At 29.5% G+C, this 18,815-nt stretch overlaps 2 protein-coding genes across 4 annotated transcripts; one reads left to right on the top strand and one right to left on the bottom strand.

The window, feature by feature from the left end:
- The first annotated feature begins 2,826 nt into the window (after nt 1-2,826).
- On the top strand, nt 2,827-8,411 carry LOC149878254 (periostin-like). Its single transcript, XM_090073369.1, has 4 exons — nt 2,827-3,582; nt 3,783-4,008; nt 5,174-5,496; nt 7,442-8,411. The coding sequence occupies exons 1-4, from the start codon at nt 2,917-2,919 to the stop codon at nt 8,078-8,080; spliced, it is 1,854 nt and encodes a 617-aa protein (XP_089929495.1). The 5' UTR covers nt 2,827-2,916; the 3' UTR covers nt 8,081-8,411.
- A 3,961-nt stretch (nt 8,412-12,372) lies between these two features.
- LOC149878253 (uncharacterized) lies at nt 12,373-18,562 on the bottom strand. 3 transcript variants are annotated; one of them, XM_090073267.1, is made up of 3 exons: nt 18,512-18,562; nt 13,894-14,641; nt 12,373-13,719 (listed from the first exon to the last, which is right to left on the bottom strand). In XM_090073267.1, exons 2-3 carry the CDS (start codon nt 14,598-14,600, stop codon nt 12,717-12,719), a joined length of 1,710 nt encoding a protein of 569 aa, XP_089929393.1. In that variant the 5' UTR covers nt 14,601-14,641; nt 18,512-18,562; the 3' UTR covers nt 12,373-12,716. The 3 variants fall into 3 exon arrangements, with proteins under 3 accessions (XP_089929393.1, XP_089929392.1, XP_089929391.1); XM_090073266.1 differs by lacking the exon at nt 18,512-18,562 and adding an exon at nt 16,143-16,244; XM_090073265.1 differs by lacking the exon at nt 18,512-18,562 and adding an exon at nt 15,701-15,883.
- Nucleotides 18,563-18,815: the final 253 nt, after the last annotated feature.

Genomic DNA, 18,815 nt, shown 5'->3' with positions numbered 1-18,815 from the left:
TACATATTTATACTTATTACACTTACTATATTACATATTTATGCTTATAATATCCTTTATAAGTTTTCATACTTATCATTTTATATAGTATTTATTTTAGTACGTGTGCACACGTACTAAATAGGAATGTATAATGATTATTAACCTAACATATTTAAAAAAACTAAAAATTCAAAATGTAAAATCACGCCATTTACACCTGTCAAAATTGGCCCCAAAAAAATCAACAAAAATTATTATCTATATGAAATAACTGATATGTTACTTAACTTTTAGCCCCACCACGGAACACTTACGCTTTGTTAAAAATCCTGACAACTGGGCTGTTGTGCTGAGTGAAAATATGTATTTCTTCTAAAAATGGTATGACAGTATCAGACGCGGATAAACCATTTGTGGGGCCTGAAACTAAGTGAATTTTTGGGCCCTAAAAACTTATTACTAAAATATAAGTAAAACGTAATGAAACACAAATAAACTTTGCAAAAACTATAAATTCATTTTAATTCATAAAAATAACAATAAACATAATAAAATTTAAATTTTTTGTTTGCGGCATTTTTTATTTGCAAATTCTCTTATTACTTCATCATAAGATACTGATTTTGTTAAGTCATTTTCAATTGACAAAATTGAAAGATAATTAAGTCTGACTTCCAGCATTGTGGTGCGATATTTATTTTTAATAAATGTTAATTTTGAAAATGCTCTTTCGGCCTCACAACTGGTTATTGGTAAAGTTAGAAATATCTTTAATGCGGTATATAAATTTGGAAAAACATCTATCAAATTTCTCTCGTATATTAATTTAAGCATACTGGAACATTTTGCTTGTTTTTCCTTATTTGTAATTTGAAGATATTCCCTAAATTGTGTACATTCATTTATTAGTCCAGCATCTATGTCATTATTGTAGAATGAAATGACATAATTAATGCTTTCCATGTCTATATGAGAATGATCTTTTTTTCCTATATTTAAAAGAAATTTATATTTCTTATTTATTTCTTTGTATACTCTTCCTCTTTTCGATAATTCGTTTGCTAAAGAATCAAAAAGGACATTGCTCACCTCCTCTTCCCGAAACTTGTCCTTGCCATTAAAAATGTGTGTCTTTCGCTGATTGTTTAAATCATTATCATTTCCTGTAATTTCTTCACTCCAATTTTTAACTTTTTTTTCGATTTCGTTCATTTTTTCTTCTGAATTTTTTCGCATATCTTTTACAAATAATTCTAATGAGAATATTAATTCTTATAGAAATCTATAATTTTAATAACTCTCTAAAAATCTCCGTGTCAAATCGCACGAAGGGAATAAAAAAATCTAGTACAATCAGAAAATAAATTTAAAAAAATTTTTTTTTTTCTTATTTTCAATTTCTTTAATTTTTTTAAAATTTTTTAGAATAATATTTGAAATAAAATTAAAAGTGTTCGGGGCCCTGAAGCTTAAGCTTCATTAGCGTGGATCCGCGCCTTGATAGTATAATGTAGATAGTAATGCAAAATATTAACAAAAAATGAAGTAGGCCATGGGTCAATATGTTAAACAATTATCCAAAATAAACATTATTTACAGTCGCGTCTCACCTCCTCGCACTGCCATTTGTTATGTTAGACTTATTTATATACTTTATATCGTCATACTAGATTTTATATTACATCATTTTTACTTGATATGACATGTTACAGAGAAGATTCCATTAGTCAGAAAAATAAGAAACGAAAAGTTTATTAAGATATTTAAAAAATTATGCATGAACATTGGGGGAAAAAAAATCACTGAACTTGTGTAAAGGAAGTAATTAAATATTTTACATCTAATTAAAGAGCTATTTAAAAAAAAAAAAATTTCTATTCTTCAGTTAACAAAAGCACTATAATAATAAATGTAATTATAATAAATATAGAATAACAAGTAGAAAGAAATTATAGTGAAGTTTTAATATGAGATTTGAAAAACTTAAACGAGCGAACAAATGAAATCGAAAAAACGTGTCAGTTATAGAAAGAGCATTCTAAGATGTATAACCCGTCCAGCACCCAAACAAGCATAACGCATCAACACGAGAAACACGTTTTTACAGCATTTAATTAGTTAAGTTTCTAATACCACTAACAGAATTTTATTGTGTTATTTCTTGCTATAGTGATACGTATTTCATGAAACTTCGTTGGGCGACACAAATAATGGTTTAGTTTTTTTTTTTTTAACTATTATTTCTTAACTTCCAGTTAAAAAAGCACGTATTTGTTACGTTAAACTAGCTGAGAAAAAATTAACTTTTTGGATAAACAAGCGCCAAAAAATACTTAATAATGACGTAAAAAATTATCATCAGAACCTTTTTTCACAAAAAAAAAAAAAGAATTTTATTGTAAGTTCAGTCTTTGTTAACTTGGACTGATTAATTACTTTCTCACGTCTGGGATTGTGGGAAAGAGGGGGTTCTACTTTTACAAAAAATTGCCAAATTACACGGAAAAATTTTTTTTATTTCAAATGTTTTATTGTTTTTTTAACTTTTACTTTATTCATTTAAAAAGTGAAAAAAAATATTCTGGCTATATATAATAATAGAATTAATAGTAAAATTTAAAATAGAAAGTATAATGTATAATTGTGCTTTCGTGAGTTTTCTTTCTCTTATAAGTTTTAAACGATTCAATTTAGTGCTTTAGAAATATAAACCTTATCCCGTGTCCATAAAAGGAAAAAAACATTGATAAGCTGTTTTGTAAACAAAGCGATTATGCTAGGAATGTTAATTTAAATTTCTTTTTATATTTTTTGAGTCAGTTTGTTTTGGTTTGAAAAACCTTTGTTTAAAAAAAAAAAAAAAGAAAATCTATTTTAAAATAATTTATTTTAATTTAAAAGAGTTTGGTGAAGCACATACTTCTGATCTTTAAAATGATGATGTTTGGGTGTATACTTATTTGCTCTCTGGGCTATTTTGTTGGAGGCCTTTTGCAACATGTGGATAACAAAAAAAACAACGTTGCAACGGCGTTGTTGGCAAATGGTTACACAGACTTTTACAACCTATTATGTCAAGTTGGGATGTTTAATGTGCTGTTTGATAAGGAGCCATTTTTGATATTTATACCGAGCAAGAATGTTTTAAACAAGCCGTTTCAGTGGATGACGATAAAGCAAAAAAAAGATATCGTTGAAAGCTTGGTGTTCAAAAATTCTCAAAATACTTCATCGTTTAAAGATGGCCAAAAGATAGAAAATTTAAAAAAGAAATCATTTTATATAAATAAACACGTGAATCACTTTACGTTGACTCATTACTTTTGGTTGCAAGGAGTTGAAGTTAGTCTCTTAAACGTTCGCACTCAAAAATCGATTCTCTATGAAATTAACCAGATTCCAGTTTCTCCGTCGCTCTCTTTTATGGCTTATCTAAAGGATTCAGGAAGACACCGAATTATGTACGGTTTATTTGAGAAATATAAGGTATACTTCACGTTTTACTACGGAGCCACCTTTTTTCTACCTCTTGATGATTCGTTTAAAAGTATTCCTACAAAATACAAAGAATCAATTTTCGCTGATGGCATAAAATCCAGGGTAAGAAATGATGAGCCGAAAAACCGAAAAGAGATTTTTTTTTTTTCATTGATTTTCTTTTTTATTTCATTAATTTTCTGTTTAAAGTTTATTTTCTTCACATTTCATGTCTGTCAAAAGTTTTTTGCGAACATAAAATTTTTGCCATATTTTGAGATTATTTTTAGATTATAAAATAACAATGGCAATTGTTGTTTTAGAACTTTATCCGTAGTCACATCATAAACCGACCAATGTGCCGTCAGAGGCTCTTCCTCGACTCAGGATGGAGTACCTTTACGAACGATATCGGTCAGCCACTCACATTGTATCAAGATTTATTTAACAAAGATTCGTCTTATGTTAATGGAATGATGATTTTATCAACAAATGCATTAACTGACGGATGGGCTTATGGGATTGATGGCATACTGTTACCAGACATAAGTAAGAAACTGTTGCATGAAAAAATTTACAAAATTAACTTTAACAAAAAGAAACGTAAGATTCCAATAAAATGTCTTTACATTTAATTGGCCAAAAATTCAAAAAATGTCGAATGGAGCTTAACTAAGTAAATGACAGTTTAATCCTGAGGTTAAATGGCTGAAAAATACAGACAATAATCCAAATCAATTCTTAAAAGCATTTGAGATTACGTTTTATCTCTTTGAGAGAAAAAAAAATCAAATGAAAAATGGGCTTAATTAAAAATCTTTTTCCAAAAAACCTCGTCTAGCTTTTAAAGCCTCGTCTAGCTATTAAACAAACAATAAGATAATTAAACAATATTTTATTAAATAAATGTAAATAAAAATTGATATACTAAAAAAACCGTTTGGGGAGACTTTAGATTGCAATCAAAACTTCTAATAAAATTGCTTGTCTGATATGTGCAAGTAAAATTAGAAAAAATAAATGATATTTAAGGTTTAAAAATTTCAGAGAGAATTGTATTTCACATATCGTCGTTGTCGCAAGCAAACCACTTAAGTCAAAACATTCGAGGCAAAACAATTGAGGCAAATCACTAATGTCCAAACTTTACAAAACAACGTCTAAATTTAAAAAAAAAAAGTTACTTAGTTATATGTTACAAGATTATTGAACTCACAAAGATTTATAGCTGATTACATGGTATTGCCAAAATAAACAGTTTTCTGTATGTCCTGTAAAATTTAGTTTTTTGGGCGCGTTTTGCTTTCGACAACCACGATACATAATAACACTTCAGTTAAGAAGAGAAAATTTACACACGATTAATCTAAACAAAAGCAATAGAAACATTTCGCTTTAGAAAATTACGTGAGTTTGAGATGCTATTGCATCATATGAAAGAACACTATTGTATGAGCTTCTCGCTAAAAAGATTACTGTTTGATCAAAAATTAACTTGACACGTTAACAGGTGAAAATCATTTTAAGCTAAAATTTCAATTTCTCCTACCCCCCCCCCCCCTCCTTTTGCCCCTACACTTTCGACAGCTCCATTTTCAACGGCTCTAAATATCGTATGACCATAATTTTGAATGGCCTATAAGAAAATACTTATTGAACACGTGTTTTGTTAAGAATGCTCTACTTTTTTTCACTTTTTCTATCTTTTTTACAGATGACAATTTATTAGAAAGTCTTCCGCACCTTCAATGTCATACTTTTCTTCAATATCTTATCAAGACCGGCCATATGAAGCAGCTACAGAGTGAAATCACTTCACATACGCTGTTTGCACCTACAGACCAAGCGTTCGAGCGCTTGGATAAAGAATTTAGGAAAATGCTCGATTCAGATCAAAATTATTTGACAATTTTTATTAAGTACCATTTCCTCGTTGGTAGATACATCACTGAGAGGTTTGTTGGAATAAATGCAGTAGAAACAACGGCAGAAAGCAATCGCACTTTCCTCAAAGTTCATTTAGAAACTTATCGAGAGGTAAATGAGTTCGAATTATAATACTATTAACATTTATTCATATACAGATTTGCTATTTTTTTACGCATTTTTCTATATATATATATATATATATATATATATATATATATATATATATATATATATATATATATATATATATATATATATATATATATATATATATACACAGTGGTTTTCATAAATTTAGACGCCTCATATTTGAGAATAGAAATTTTTAGTCTTTTAACGATAAAACAATAATGAAAAAAGATTTCGGTTTAGTTTTTTTTCTATTTATTAGATAAATACATACAGAATACAAAATTTACAAAAATTAAAAAAAAAAAATACAAATGCTAAGTAATAATTAGGTACAACTACATGGTATTAAAAAAATAAGACAAAAAAAATTATTCATAAATTTAGACGCACGATACATTAGGAGGCGTAATTTATGAACCAATTAATATTTTGTGTATCCACTTTTTGCTTTAATACAACTAAGAACTCTTCTAGGCATAGACTCAACAAGATTTTTGCACATCGCTTCTGGGACCCTATACCAGGTCTCCTTAAGGATGTCCTTCAGCTGGCCGAGTGTGGAAATTTAAACCTTTGCCAGTTCACGGTCAATCCAAGCCCAAATGTTTTCAATTGGGTTCAAATCAGGTGAGTAAGGAGGCCACGGTATTGTCTTGATATTATTATCGTTGAACCACTCCTTTGTATAGTATGCAGTATGTGCAGTAGCGCCATCTTGTTGAAGTTTCCATGGTTTATCATGGAGCATAAGCAGGTCAATTGATGGAATTAGGTTATTTTCCAGTACTTCTACGTATATTCTGGAGTTGATTCTTCCAGTGTATGTTTGGCGCATACCAACACCTTTGTAATTGAAGCATGACCAGATTCCTATCGAGCCTCCTCCTTACTTTGTACAGTCGGTCTAATGTACCTGGCGTAATACTTTTCGTGAGCCATTCTTTTGACTGTTATATTAGATTTGCGATTGATAGGCTCAAAGTTACTCTCATCACTCCACATAATTTTTTTCCATTGTTCTATTGTCCAATACCTTCTTTCATAACACCATTTTAGTCTCCTTTGTTTATCATATGGACGCAAGAGTGGTTTCTTCGAAGCAGAGTAGACTCCAATCTTGTATTTGATAAGTATTCGGCGGACTGTGCTTTTAGAAATAGATGTATTTCGCGTTGTATTGAATTCTGTGTTCAATTCTTTGTAACTATTTTTTGGATTAGCTCTGACAGCTCTAAAAAGGGCACTATCGTCCTTTCTGGTGGTTGACAAGGGTCTATCTGGCCTCGTTTTCTCGCTGGCACCACGAGTGTGAAGAAAGTTTTGCTTCGTTTTCCAAACGCATTTCTCAGAAACTCCAATTAACCTGGCGATTTCTCTATTACTTTTGGTTCCTTCTTTGATGTGAGCAATAATTTGCCATCTTTCAGCTTGATTGATACGTCTTTTGCCCATTTTTCGCATCTTTTTAGTGCAAAACTAAATTAACTTTTGTTTATTTATTAAATAATGATTAACTAATTCATGGTAAGTTATTTTTATATAAGGTTTTTTGACAAAATTAATTAGTTTAGGCCTATTAATGAGAAATATGGGGAAAAAAAAACTAATTAACTATCAACTAACAAGATATAAGACTTTTTTGATTGTGCGTCTAAATTTATGAATAAAGTAAAATCAAGCTTATCAATTAACTTTTTTGTATTAATTGGTATAGAATGAGTAATAAACATCCTGTAAAAAAAATTAAGGTACTCTATAATAGAGTTTCACTTCCTCTACTAATTTATATATCAAACATAGAGGAAGCACTTTTACTTTCTTTTTATTTTAAGCATTTTCTTACATACATGTAAAAAAAAAGAGTGCGTCTAAATTTATGAAAACCACTGTATATACTTTTAAAATTTATAAACTTGTTTAGGCATCAAGCGTTCAAAATGTTATAATCTCAAAAAGTGATGTTTTAGCAACCAATGGGATTATTCATGTAATTAACAATGTATTAGTTCCTCCTAACCAATCGGTATTCGAGATATTGAAGAATACAAAAGCGTTCCAACTTTTTGCACATGAGATAATGAAAAATAAATTTTTGGTTGACCTCCTCAGCAAAAAAAACGAATCCTTTACTATATTTGCTCCTACGAACAGAGCAATCAAAATTTTCGAGATGTCATTTCGAAAAGAAAATAAATCAAGCGTCTTTAGTACCGAACTCCTAAGCCGCCATGTCGGAACTAAAGCGGTTTTTACAAACGTGATGTTTTTAAACGAAGAACTTGTTATAAAAACATACGAACAAAAATCCGGCAACTTCACATTTATAACATTGAGCAATACAAAAGTAAGCCAGCCAATCATTACAGACTATCAGTCAACCTTGTTGACACAAAATATCATTGCAACAAATGGAGTTGTACACGCACTTGATAAAGTTTTGACAAACGAAATAAGTGAAAGTGCGTATCTTAGCGCGTATCGTACGCAGATGTTAAAAGTAAAAATTAAAAAGTTAAAGCGGAATAAAAGAATCTCAGCTGAAGAATACTCCTCCATCTAAAAATACCAAACAACACACATCAGTTTTTCAAATGAGACTTAACCTCATCAAATAAATGATTGGAGTTAACGGTTTGTTACACTTTCTAGATCTTATGGTTGCTTCCGTTATCTGTGAGAACAATCTTAAAGTGATCTCCCCCGATTGTTGGGATGACCTACGTTTTCATTTTTGCTCCTCATTTGACCTATAAAGTTCTGTGACCTGCTTGCATAAACACAACTGCTGATTCGAAAAGTCGCATTCCAGTTTCTTTAAACTACCTAAGAGCAGGTCTCAAACTTTATGTTAAGAGTGATTAAGCCATAAGATCAGAGTAGCCCTTGGAAGATTCCAAGCAATAATTAGGAAACAACTAGATAAAGTTTATCATCCTTGTAAATTTATGCTTGAGTTTTTATAACTTTTTTTTAATGATAATAAACTTTATTGAAAAGTAAGCAGTGTTAGCTAATTTTGATTGTTTAACCCAGTTCTCTTTCAGTTCTTTTCTCTTCACTCTTTCTCTATCAAATACTGTTTTTTAAAGGACAGATACAAATTGAGACACGATTGGAGCATATTTGAGTTCGAAAGAGAGTCTGTTTCTATTGAATTCAATAAATGCAATTGTGAAATTTCTTTAGTATCATGCTATTGTTACAAAAATCTGTCGAAAAATCTTCTCGTATTAGGAGACTTTAATCTTAAAGCTTTAAAAACTTTTTACGCGAATAAAAACAAGAAGTAAACTAACGATTTATTTCGTCATGACGTATTTCGTCATGGTGTAGTTTAGATAGAGTCTAACACGTGTTACGATCAGTTGGCAACACGCAGCAGATACTGCACACTAAAAAATTCTTTCTTTTCATATTTCACTAAAAACGTTAAAAATCAGTATGAAATGAAATGAAATTTCTCGAAGCAAGTTACGAATTGAGAAACACTGAATAAATTCCTTGAAAATTAGGCAAACTTTGAATAAAATTACTGGCAAACAGAAAAGTAATAAATCATGCCAAAAACGATAAATTTAAATAAAGCTACCCATGGTTAAAAATATATAACTCAAGAGTTTAAACACTTTTTGGAATGAAACGCGGTTATTGTTTTAGTGGCGATACAAATTGCGATATTAAGTAGACTTGTACGATTAGCATAAGTTGCTCTGTTTGGCTCCCGATTGAAGACCTTCCTTAAAGAGCGTTAACAACATATAGATCACTAAACAAAAATGATTTAAATTTTTTCCAAATAAACTTGTGTATTTAAAACCTTAGTTAAAACCCTGATTTTATGAAAAGACAGTTCGTTCACTAAAATGTTTTCTGAATTTAAAAAAGTTTTTTTTTCTGAATTAACAGGTAAATAAACATCACGTTTTTTTACTGGAACTGGATGACATTCTATCAGTGGTTTCCTCATATAACCAACAAATAGAGGAGGATTTGTAATATTTTAAAAAGTAGGAATTTCTGATTGTAGACGTCTTTCACCATTGTTTGCAAGATAATGAAATATCTTAGCTATTTTTTTTTACTCATTTTTCCACAATTTAGTGCAGCACAAAAGGACGCTATTTTAGAATTAAGATAAAAAAACTGAGCAAAAAATTATTTACTAAAACGTTTCCCAGAGTGCTCTATGACAAAATGACATTGAGTTATTTGAAATTATGCCGGAGTGAATAGGCTTTGATGATAATCTTCTTCACGTTCTCCGCATTCTTAAGAAATATTATATTTATATTTGATTACTTGACTTTATTATTATAATATAACGATTGTAATTGATTTTGCATAAGATTATATAGGAATTATTATAATAATATGTACGAATGTTTAATTTATGTAATCATAAAATTTTAATTCTAAAGAACAGAAAATACATACAAATACTGATTCTCCCGCGAGACTTCTTTCGTCTCATTTAATGAAAATAAGTCTCGCAAAAAATTGTTTTAACGAGATCAACTTTTAAATATGGATTTGAATTATTTGTCTCATTTAACTTATGTACTTATTTTCCGTGAAACAAGACTTTCGCAATTAATATTCACGTGACAATTTCTTTTTAACTTTTTTTATACTTTTGAAAAACTCCATCAAAAAAATTTAAATTACAGCTTCTTTTCTAGTTACTGCTGTTAACAATTCCGGCTATGTTTTGCAGTGCAATGTTAGCGCAGTTTTAACAAGTTGAAACTAATTCAACGATTTAAGTGATTGATGATAACGTGCTGAACAGGTAAGGTAATGTGAGGGGGATACTGAACTTTTTGTACTCATGAAGAATTGAATAAGAGGAATTTTGCATTCTTACAAAAGACCTTTTATTAGTATAGTGTTTAGGATACGTTTTTTTTTGCTTGCTGTTTTAAGTTTGAGGGACAAGATTTCATATTAGAGTAGGTAACGTTCATAATAGTTATGGTAACACAAGAGTAGGTTACGTTCAAATTAAGTTAGCCAATTTTGAATTTGCTTTCTGTTTGCTGACAAAGGCATATTTTTCAGAATCTGAAGTTGTGCAACTTATATAAATTTGATTATGCAATTTTTATGAATAATACTCAACTTACCTCTCCGAGTTTTGTGTTCACGTCACATTCAATCAGGAGGTAAATAAAAAAAAAGTTGATACAACAAATCAGTGAATGAATAAGTAACGGGTGTTCGATAAAAATTCGTGAAAAGATTTAATACTAAAAAAAATGTCTAACCACAGGTTTTTTTTATTTGAATTACATTTCTACTTTGTTGCAAATTTAGTTTTCTGTAATAGTAATATGATAAATTACAAAATTTTTATACATTTTTTCGAAAATAAGCTCGAAAACATGAAGCATGAAGAAAATGTGAATTTACAAAATATACTTGGCAAATCGATCTTATGGCCAGAAAATCCTCGCTGGACCACTTTAAAGCAGAAAATATTTAAAAGCAGTTTTCAGCACGCTTAATTATATCTCCGATATAATTAAGCGTGCTGAAAACAATTCTGGCCACAACAGAGTCAAGGGACGTTGTCGTAATTTAGAGTTGATCCATTATAAAAACAAATATAAGCAAAACTGCCGCAAAAGAATAATGCCAAAGCGAACTAAGTGAAGCAACGAAATTGAAAATCGCAAGTGCTTTCACTTTTGGGAACAATTAACGGAAAAATAATTTCTACTCAAAGTAAAAATACTGATACACTGCTAAGTTTGATCATAAGAGCCTCGTTTCGAACCCTATTTCGTCCCGAGTAATCTTGCGGTCAACCAATAAATCTACTTAAAGGAGTGTATAGAAAAAACTTGTTCCTTTAATCGAAGACAGGGTCAGAGCAGAACAGGTATCGACCATCATTCTAAAGGCCAGTCCCTATTCTACTCTGACCTAACCTCATTGCACTACGCAAAAACAGTGATATTCCGAAAGACGATAAGACGAAAGTATCAAAAAATGTGTCAAAAAAGTCGATAACCAACCAAACTTCCTAAAATGTCCCTAAGTCGAAGTTATGTAAAATATTATGATTGAACGATGTTTTATTGTTAGTGTAAACAGAGTATTAGCCTAAATGTAGCTTAGCTTAACGATAACACTCAATTTAATTAAACAACTTTAGCTAAAAATACTATAAAAACGCTATGATTAAATATAAATACATTGTGTTAAGTTTTGAACGAGGTATTGATTCCTATAATTAAACAGTATTTTATCTTTAATGTAAACGGGTTATAAGAAAATTATTTCTAAAACTAAGACAGACTTTTTCGAATGTTCTTTATTTAGTCTTCAGTATTTTAATTAGAGAAAGCATTTTATGTTAAAATGAGGGAAAATGAAAGAAATAGAGCATTCAGAATTGTTTTCATCTTCTTTTAATTCACATATTTACACTAAATATTTTTTTCGGTTAATAAATAAAATGTTTTTACAAGTTGGATTGATTAAGCGATTTCTTGAGAGCATACCCTCTCACCGTTATAGAAAATGGTTTTAGACTCTTCTAAGGAGTATTTATATATATATTTATATATATATTTATATATATATTTATATATATATTTATATATATATTTTTATATATATTTATATATATATTTATATATATATTTATATATATATTTATATATATATTTATATATATATTTGACTTGATTGAGTTGTTCGAAATGAACTATAATTTGATATTTTTTTAAATTGTTTTTTAAAATTTTTTGTTTTAGGAGTGTAAATTAATTTTAAAAAAAATTAACACTAAGAGTACACAGCCGTGGGGGAGTAGTTTTTATTATGTCCTCGAAATATTAATACTTATACATTTAGTGGCTGCATTTATTAAATGCTAAATTATTGACGTACATCAAGTCTTCTTTTTATTTAAGCCTAAAACAAATATCGCTATTCAAATAAATCAGAGATTTTTTTGTTTTCGTTTTTTAACTAAGCAAATATTCGCTGTCGCCTTCATTAACTGTATGAATAATGTGTTCGTATGGTCCGGAAGAGCACATTGAGATGAGAAGGTATTTATATTGAATTTTAATTGCTAAGTTCGCTAACTTTTGTTCTTTCCGTTTAAATCAACTGTTGAATTAGTCTAAATGTCCGATACTACGGAAAACTTCATTTTTATGTTTTCTTCCATATAAAAAGAATTGTTATTCCGGTGAATATGTTTTTTCATTTCCATTTAACCAATATTCATCTTGTTCTTTTATATCGATGAGCACTTCGCGTTCGAATGTAATATAAACAACAACTACTAATGTTGAAATAAGTAAAATAAGCGAGGTAACAGATATATTTAGGGTAACAATTGGTACTAAAAAACCAGCTGGAACAAATGCAGCTTCAAACACTGAAAGTCGTACAGCTTCTGTTAATGATTGAATCTCCGTAGGTACCAGCTTTGCTAACATTGATCTTGTTGATGTTATAATTAGCGGCACTCCAGATATGGAAAGACACGTTATTAAAAAAAGAAATCCAGTCGTTACGTTTGAGTCACTACTTACCATGTCTAGCACCGATAGTATCAAGAGCGCTAACATAGATAAAAAGGCTCCATATACTAAAAGTAAAAAGTCATTTAAATGATCTGTTAAGAAATAAACAGATCCTGATATAAGTACTGACAAAAATTTGTTAACCATACTAAGAAATGCCAGCTCTACTTTCCCCCATTTTAAGTAGTTTGCGGCAAGTACAGGTAAACAAGTGACAATGATGCAGTACACGAATGCTTCAATAAATGTCATCAACATAAGTAAAACTGTAGGTCGGTACCGTAAAATTTTCCACACTGACTTTGCTGATTTTTTAACCGTACTATTCAAGCGTTCTTGAACACTATCGCTTGTTGGCTGATCTAACTTCTCGTAGCTTGCATCAACAAATTTAGGAAATGTGAAAGGTGGGGTTGTTTTCCTTCCGTTTATAGGGTCAAACTTCTCACCGTTTTGATGGCTAATATAAAATGTCTCTTCGTTTTCTGTTACTACTTGAGATTGTTCAGTTGAAATGCTAGGAGTAAAGTCTGTACTCGGATACTTTGGTTCTTTGTTCGTGTTTTTTTGATGTTGTTTTTGTTCTTCTATAGAGATAACGCTACTTTCGGGGAGATTTTTTCCGGTGAGACGTTCAGGAGATAGTGTTGTAGGACTTAAGAGTAAAAAATCATTTTTATTTGCAGCACAAAAATAAATAAATTTTGCATTTATAAAACAGCTTCTATGTATTCAACTTTTAGAAATTTTTAAAATGTGAAAGAATATTGCCGAAATTAAACAATAAAAAAAAAAAAAAAACGAAAAGAAGGCAAATAATCTTACTAACCTAATGATCGGATTAGATACATAGGATGATCTCCTCATCCTTTGCTCCAGCTTACAATCAAATTCTTTTGATATGTCAGTGACAAGGAGTGGAGCTAGTATTCCAGAAATAAAAAATAGAATGCACATTGTGATGCCGGGCATATTTGCGTAAGTAATGTGCCACTGCCCCAAATAAAAGTCCACATAAAGAAAACAAAAAACAAGACCAATGCTCGTAAATGTACCAACGCTGTATATGAGCGATAATACTGATACTTTTTTAGTTAACTTTGATGATGAGTAACATCTTGATATTTCTCCCATGGCAATCACACCAAAAGCTGGAGTTGTTCCCGCCAAAAGTTGGCCAATCAGAGGCAAAGCCGGAGAAAACGGTAACGCATATAAAAGATTTCCAACAAAACCCAAAATATTGACTAAAAAAATGACTTGTTTGATGTTTCGAGTTTGGTCTATATAAGGGCTGATTAAAAGTGGGAAAATAACGCCAGTTATTCCGATAAACGATACGGACATCCCATACAAAAGATCCGGATTTGAAACGCGCATTATGTCTTTGAAATAAAGATACTGCGACGAGTAGCGTATAGAATGAACCATTCCATGAATATAGTGAGTTAAGCACCAATAAATAAAAAGTCGTTGTCTTTTTTCGCGCCAAATAAATACATCGATAGGTGCACGAACCTTTAGAATATCCTCCATATTTTAGTTTTTGCTGTGCATTACTAAAGTTTCTTGTTTTTCTAAAAAGATAAAGATATAGATCAAAATAAATTTTTTTATTCAAAATTCTGATTTATTTTTTAGTACTTTGCATTTTGCGCGAAAGAGAAAGAAATTCTTTTGAAGACATATTAAACTCTTCAGAAAGAAAATGCTTCATTCTGAAGAGCTTAAAAGTTTCTCCGAGAATAGAACAAATAATGCAGAGAAAATGTTAAATAGATTGCCTCATAAAAAGAATCGATGGCTAAAATACATCATAAATATATAAAAGAATTTTTATGGTTTTATGTTTGACTACTAACTTTCAAAAGTGTAATGGAGACGAATGAATAAAACATTATACGTTTTAATTTCGTAAACAAATAAAGACGTTTTAGTCAATTGCGTGACTTAATAATTGATTGAACCGAAAAAAAAACAGAAAATTGATTCAAAAAGTCATATGCTCATTATGAATCATTCAATCTAAAAACATTTCCCAATAAAACAAGCAAACCAACGCACGCTATCAGCTAATAAATTTTAGCTGCGTCACAAATTTGGTAAATTTATGACAACTTGGTATCATATAGGTAGAATTCTTTTTTAAAAGTCCGACACATATCTGAAGGTTGTGGCTCAGCAGTCGGCTGTTTATTTAGTTAGAAAATTTCTTTTTTCAAGCGTTGTAAATCTCTGTTTCTGTGCGTGGTAAGTTAATTATCGTATGTTGTTGTCTTTAATCGTCTCATCTCGCTGTAAATTTGTTCATACTGGAAACAAGAAAACAAAACGCATTAACAAACGAGGACTTTCTGAAAAATTTTCTCCACGACCTACTCTGCAGCTATATAAAGAAGGTTCGAAGCAAAGTGTCAAACATTATTTAAAATAAGTTAAAATATATTTTGACGTGATGCGTGTAGTAGGTATTATTGGTCTGACGCGTACATTACTCAGGTATTGTTAAGCATCTTAACTAAAACTTGAAATTCTTTATCTCTTGAAAACTTTGAAATTAATTCTGATAAAAATTTTATCAGCTCGTAGATTACAAATAGAAAATTCTTCAGAAATACATTCTGTAAAATATTTACTGCGTACATATTGAGTGTATTTTCCATAATGACACAAAAGAAGTAGATCAATTCTCACGAAAAAACAAACTTATAGAAGACAAAAGTTAACTCTGATTCACAGAACAAAGTGCCTTAGAAGTGTTTTTTTTATTTTTTTTTGTAAAGATGTATACAAAAGATATAGTATTGTTTCTTTTAGACAAAAGATTATGCTGCAAGGAAAGTATAAAAAAGAAAAATGATATATTGCTCTATTACGCGAATGAATTATTAGCCGTGTGATTAAAATTATTTATCGCTTCTGATATTATCTGTAAAACTTACAATGACAGAGTTTAGTGCATTTCAAATTTCAAACAAACTAAACAATGAAACAACAAAAACATCCTCTCAAGAAAGAAGATTGCTTATAAAAAACAAATTACGCAAATCTAAAGTTTATAAATTGCTGCTTACTGACCTCAAATACCTTTCAATCCGCTCCACCCAGAAAAACTGACTGCAGATTTCGGAGGCTACTTGGTTTATATTATCATAAAAGCAAATGTATTTTCAATATCTCCACTAATACTATATATTATTAATAAAGAACTTTTTTCTTGGGCTATAAGAGAAGCAGGCATGAATAATTTAGCGGAAGATTTATGTAGAGAAACTTCGATGTAAGCAGCTTTTTTATATAAGCGCGCTGACTACAATAGAAAGCTTGACGGGTTTTTTTGACGACATTTTTTTAAATATGCATGTGAAATGTATGCAGATTGGTAAGCGCAATTGTATTTAGCTTTGTATGATGTATTGAAATCATATCATCGTCCGTCGGCCGAATTGTTCTTTTAAACTAACACACTTTTATATACATACAATCGAGACCAGTTTGTTTAAAAACGAATGGTATTATTAAGAAATAGCAAATGGAGAAAATAAAATAACTTAAATAGTCCAGGAGAAACTGGAAAAGTTACATTCCTTATAAAGATGTTAAAGCACCTTTTTTAAAGTTTTTAGTAGAACTGATGGCGCGGTTTTTATAAAAAAATTTCAAAAGCATCTATAACTTAAAACACATTTAGAAAATTGAAAACTAAAGTTGAGATGAATTTTTAATCCGGACCATCAACAACAACAATAAAAGCTTACCCTCATGATAGCAAAGAGGAATGTCGGGTCTATATATAATCTATTTAAATCATTATTTTTTTCAATTTTTTGCTTTCATTTTTTCCTCCTTTATTTTCGATCCTTATTACAAATTCTATTTAAGCAGCCAGTTAAATCACTATCGGAGTTAATTTTCGCACATTTACTCGACTATTGGCAAATTCTTTAACAGCAGTATTCACATTCAACCTTAAATGGCTAAAAACGCGATTCTCGGTAGGGTATTTTGAATTTAATTTTTTTTTCATTATTCTATTTTGTGAGAACATTGGTTCATCAAACTTCGTTTTAGGAATTTTAAAAAATTCCTTGTTTATTGTTTAATAAAATATTCGTAAAAAGAATCTAATAATTTTAGCAATTAAAATAATAGTAATGATAAATAATAATAGTGATAATAATATATGCATGTGTATGTGTGTATATGTATACATGGATATATATATATATATATATATATATATATATATATATATATATATATATATATATATATAATTTTTTTTTTATAAAGAGATTAATTAACAATATCTTAAATATTCTTATTTAGATAAAATCTCTTTTTGTAAGAAAGTTAAAGAAGAAAAAACTTCAGATTAATTTAAGTTGTTAAACGGAATCAAACAGCTTTTGAAAAAATGTTAAAAACTTTTCTACTCACTTCTATTATTTTTAATAATTAATTTAAAAAAAAGTTTTTTTCTTGTATATTTGATTGCATAGTTAGAGTTACACAAGACGTATATCATAACATGACAATAGTTGATGTTACATAACTCCTTTATTACGGCATATTTAAAACGTGCGCTTATTCCATTAAGTTATTGATAGTTACGTAATAAGGAAGAACAAAAGACGTTCACTAAATTGCCGACATCTTTGCCACTGGTTGCCAAATGTTGGATATGATTTTGGTTGGTTATTTAAAAAAAGTGTAGGTGTTGTTTGAAACCGAAAGAGTTACTTAGAATTTGTTTGGTTTGTGTTGATAAAAAAAAAAAAAAAAAAAAAAAAGGTTTAATAATTGAACCTACGATTGTCGGGTGGATAAAAGCAAACATCAGTCTTCAGGAGTGAAATATATATTAAACGGAAAGTTTTTTTTAAAAAAAGTTTTTTTTAAAAAAGAAAAACCCACGCTTTATCGTTACAATTAATGACTTTATCGTTACAATTAATGACTTCGACGTTGTTACTAATTTATGAAGTAAATCCCTTATTACAGTAGCATCAACAATTACCAAGGGTTAGAATAATTAAGGACATATATAAACTCTGAAAAAAAGTTTGAAAAGATTCAAAATGCTTAGTTTTCAAATCTCTATGTTATAAAAAAGTGTTCTTTCCATCTGGCTGTAATAGATATCCTTATACAGTTACAAAAAGTGTTTACAAATAAAAAGGAATTATAAAAAGCTATGCTATTTAATACATCAAAACACAACTACATTAAATTTCGTTCATTTACAAAACTCAGGATTTTGCTTCATACATTCAAATAGTCATTAAGATAATGATAATAAAATGAAAGAAAAACCTTCGGTAAAAATAAGAAAACCTTTTGAACTGAGAACCGATGTTGCAAGACAATCAATATCTCATTTCAATATTCTGACATAGATCTGGTTTTTTTACTTTTACTACAAGTCAAACATTTTTTGTGCCTACCTGTTACCCTAGATGATTGGAAAATCTCTAAGTTTTTTTTTTTGAAAACCGAAATCTCATAAGACCAATAGAAAGTGCGCAGACCACCTAAGAAGCATTGATAATTGGTTCAATTGAATAGAAAATATGATTCTTTTCTTCTCTATTTACTGGAAATGAAAATCTATATAGAAAATATGTGGTTTTATAATTTAGTGAAAAATATTTCAGTTTCATGTACCCGCTCAAAAAACCTTCTCCATGGACAAAAAAAAATATTACATAATCTAATTAATTATTCAAAAATAAAAAAATAAAAATAACA

The sequence above is a fragment of the Hydra viridissima genome, unplaced genomic scaffold, assembly GCF_058129835.1.
Source record: "Hydra viridissima isolate aposymbiotic clone 2 unplaced genomic scaffold, HvirCarnegie_v1 scaffold_15, whole genome shotgun sequence".
Lineage (NCBI taxonomy): Eukaryota > Metazoa > Cnidaria > Hydrozoa > Anthoathecata > Hydridae > Hydra > Hydra viridissima.
The sequence above is the reverse complement of the archived record's forward strand: the minus strand, read 5'-3'. Positions and strand labels throughout refer to the sequence as shown.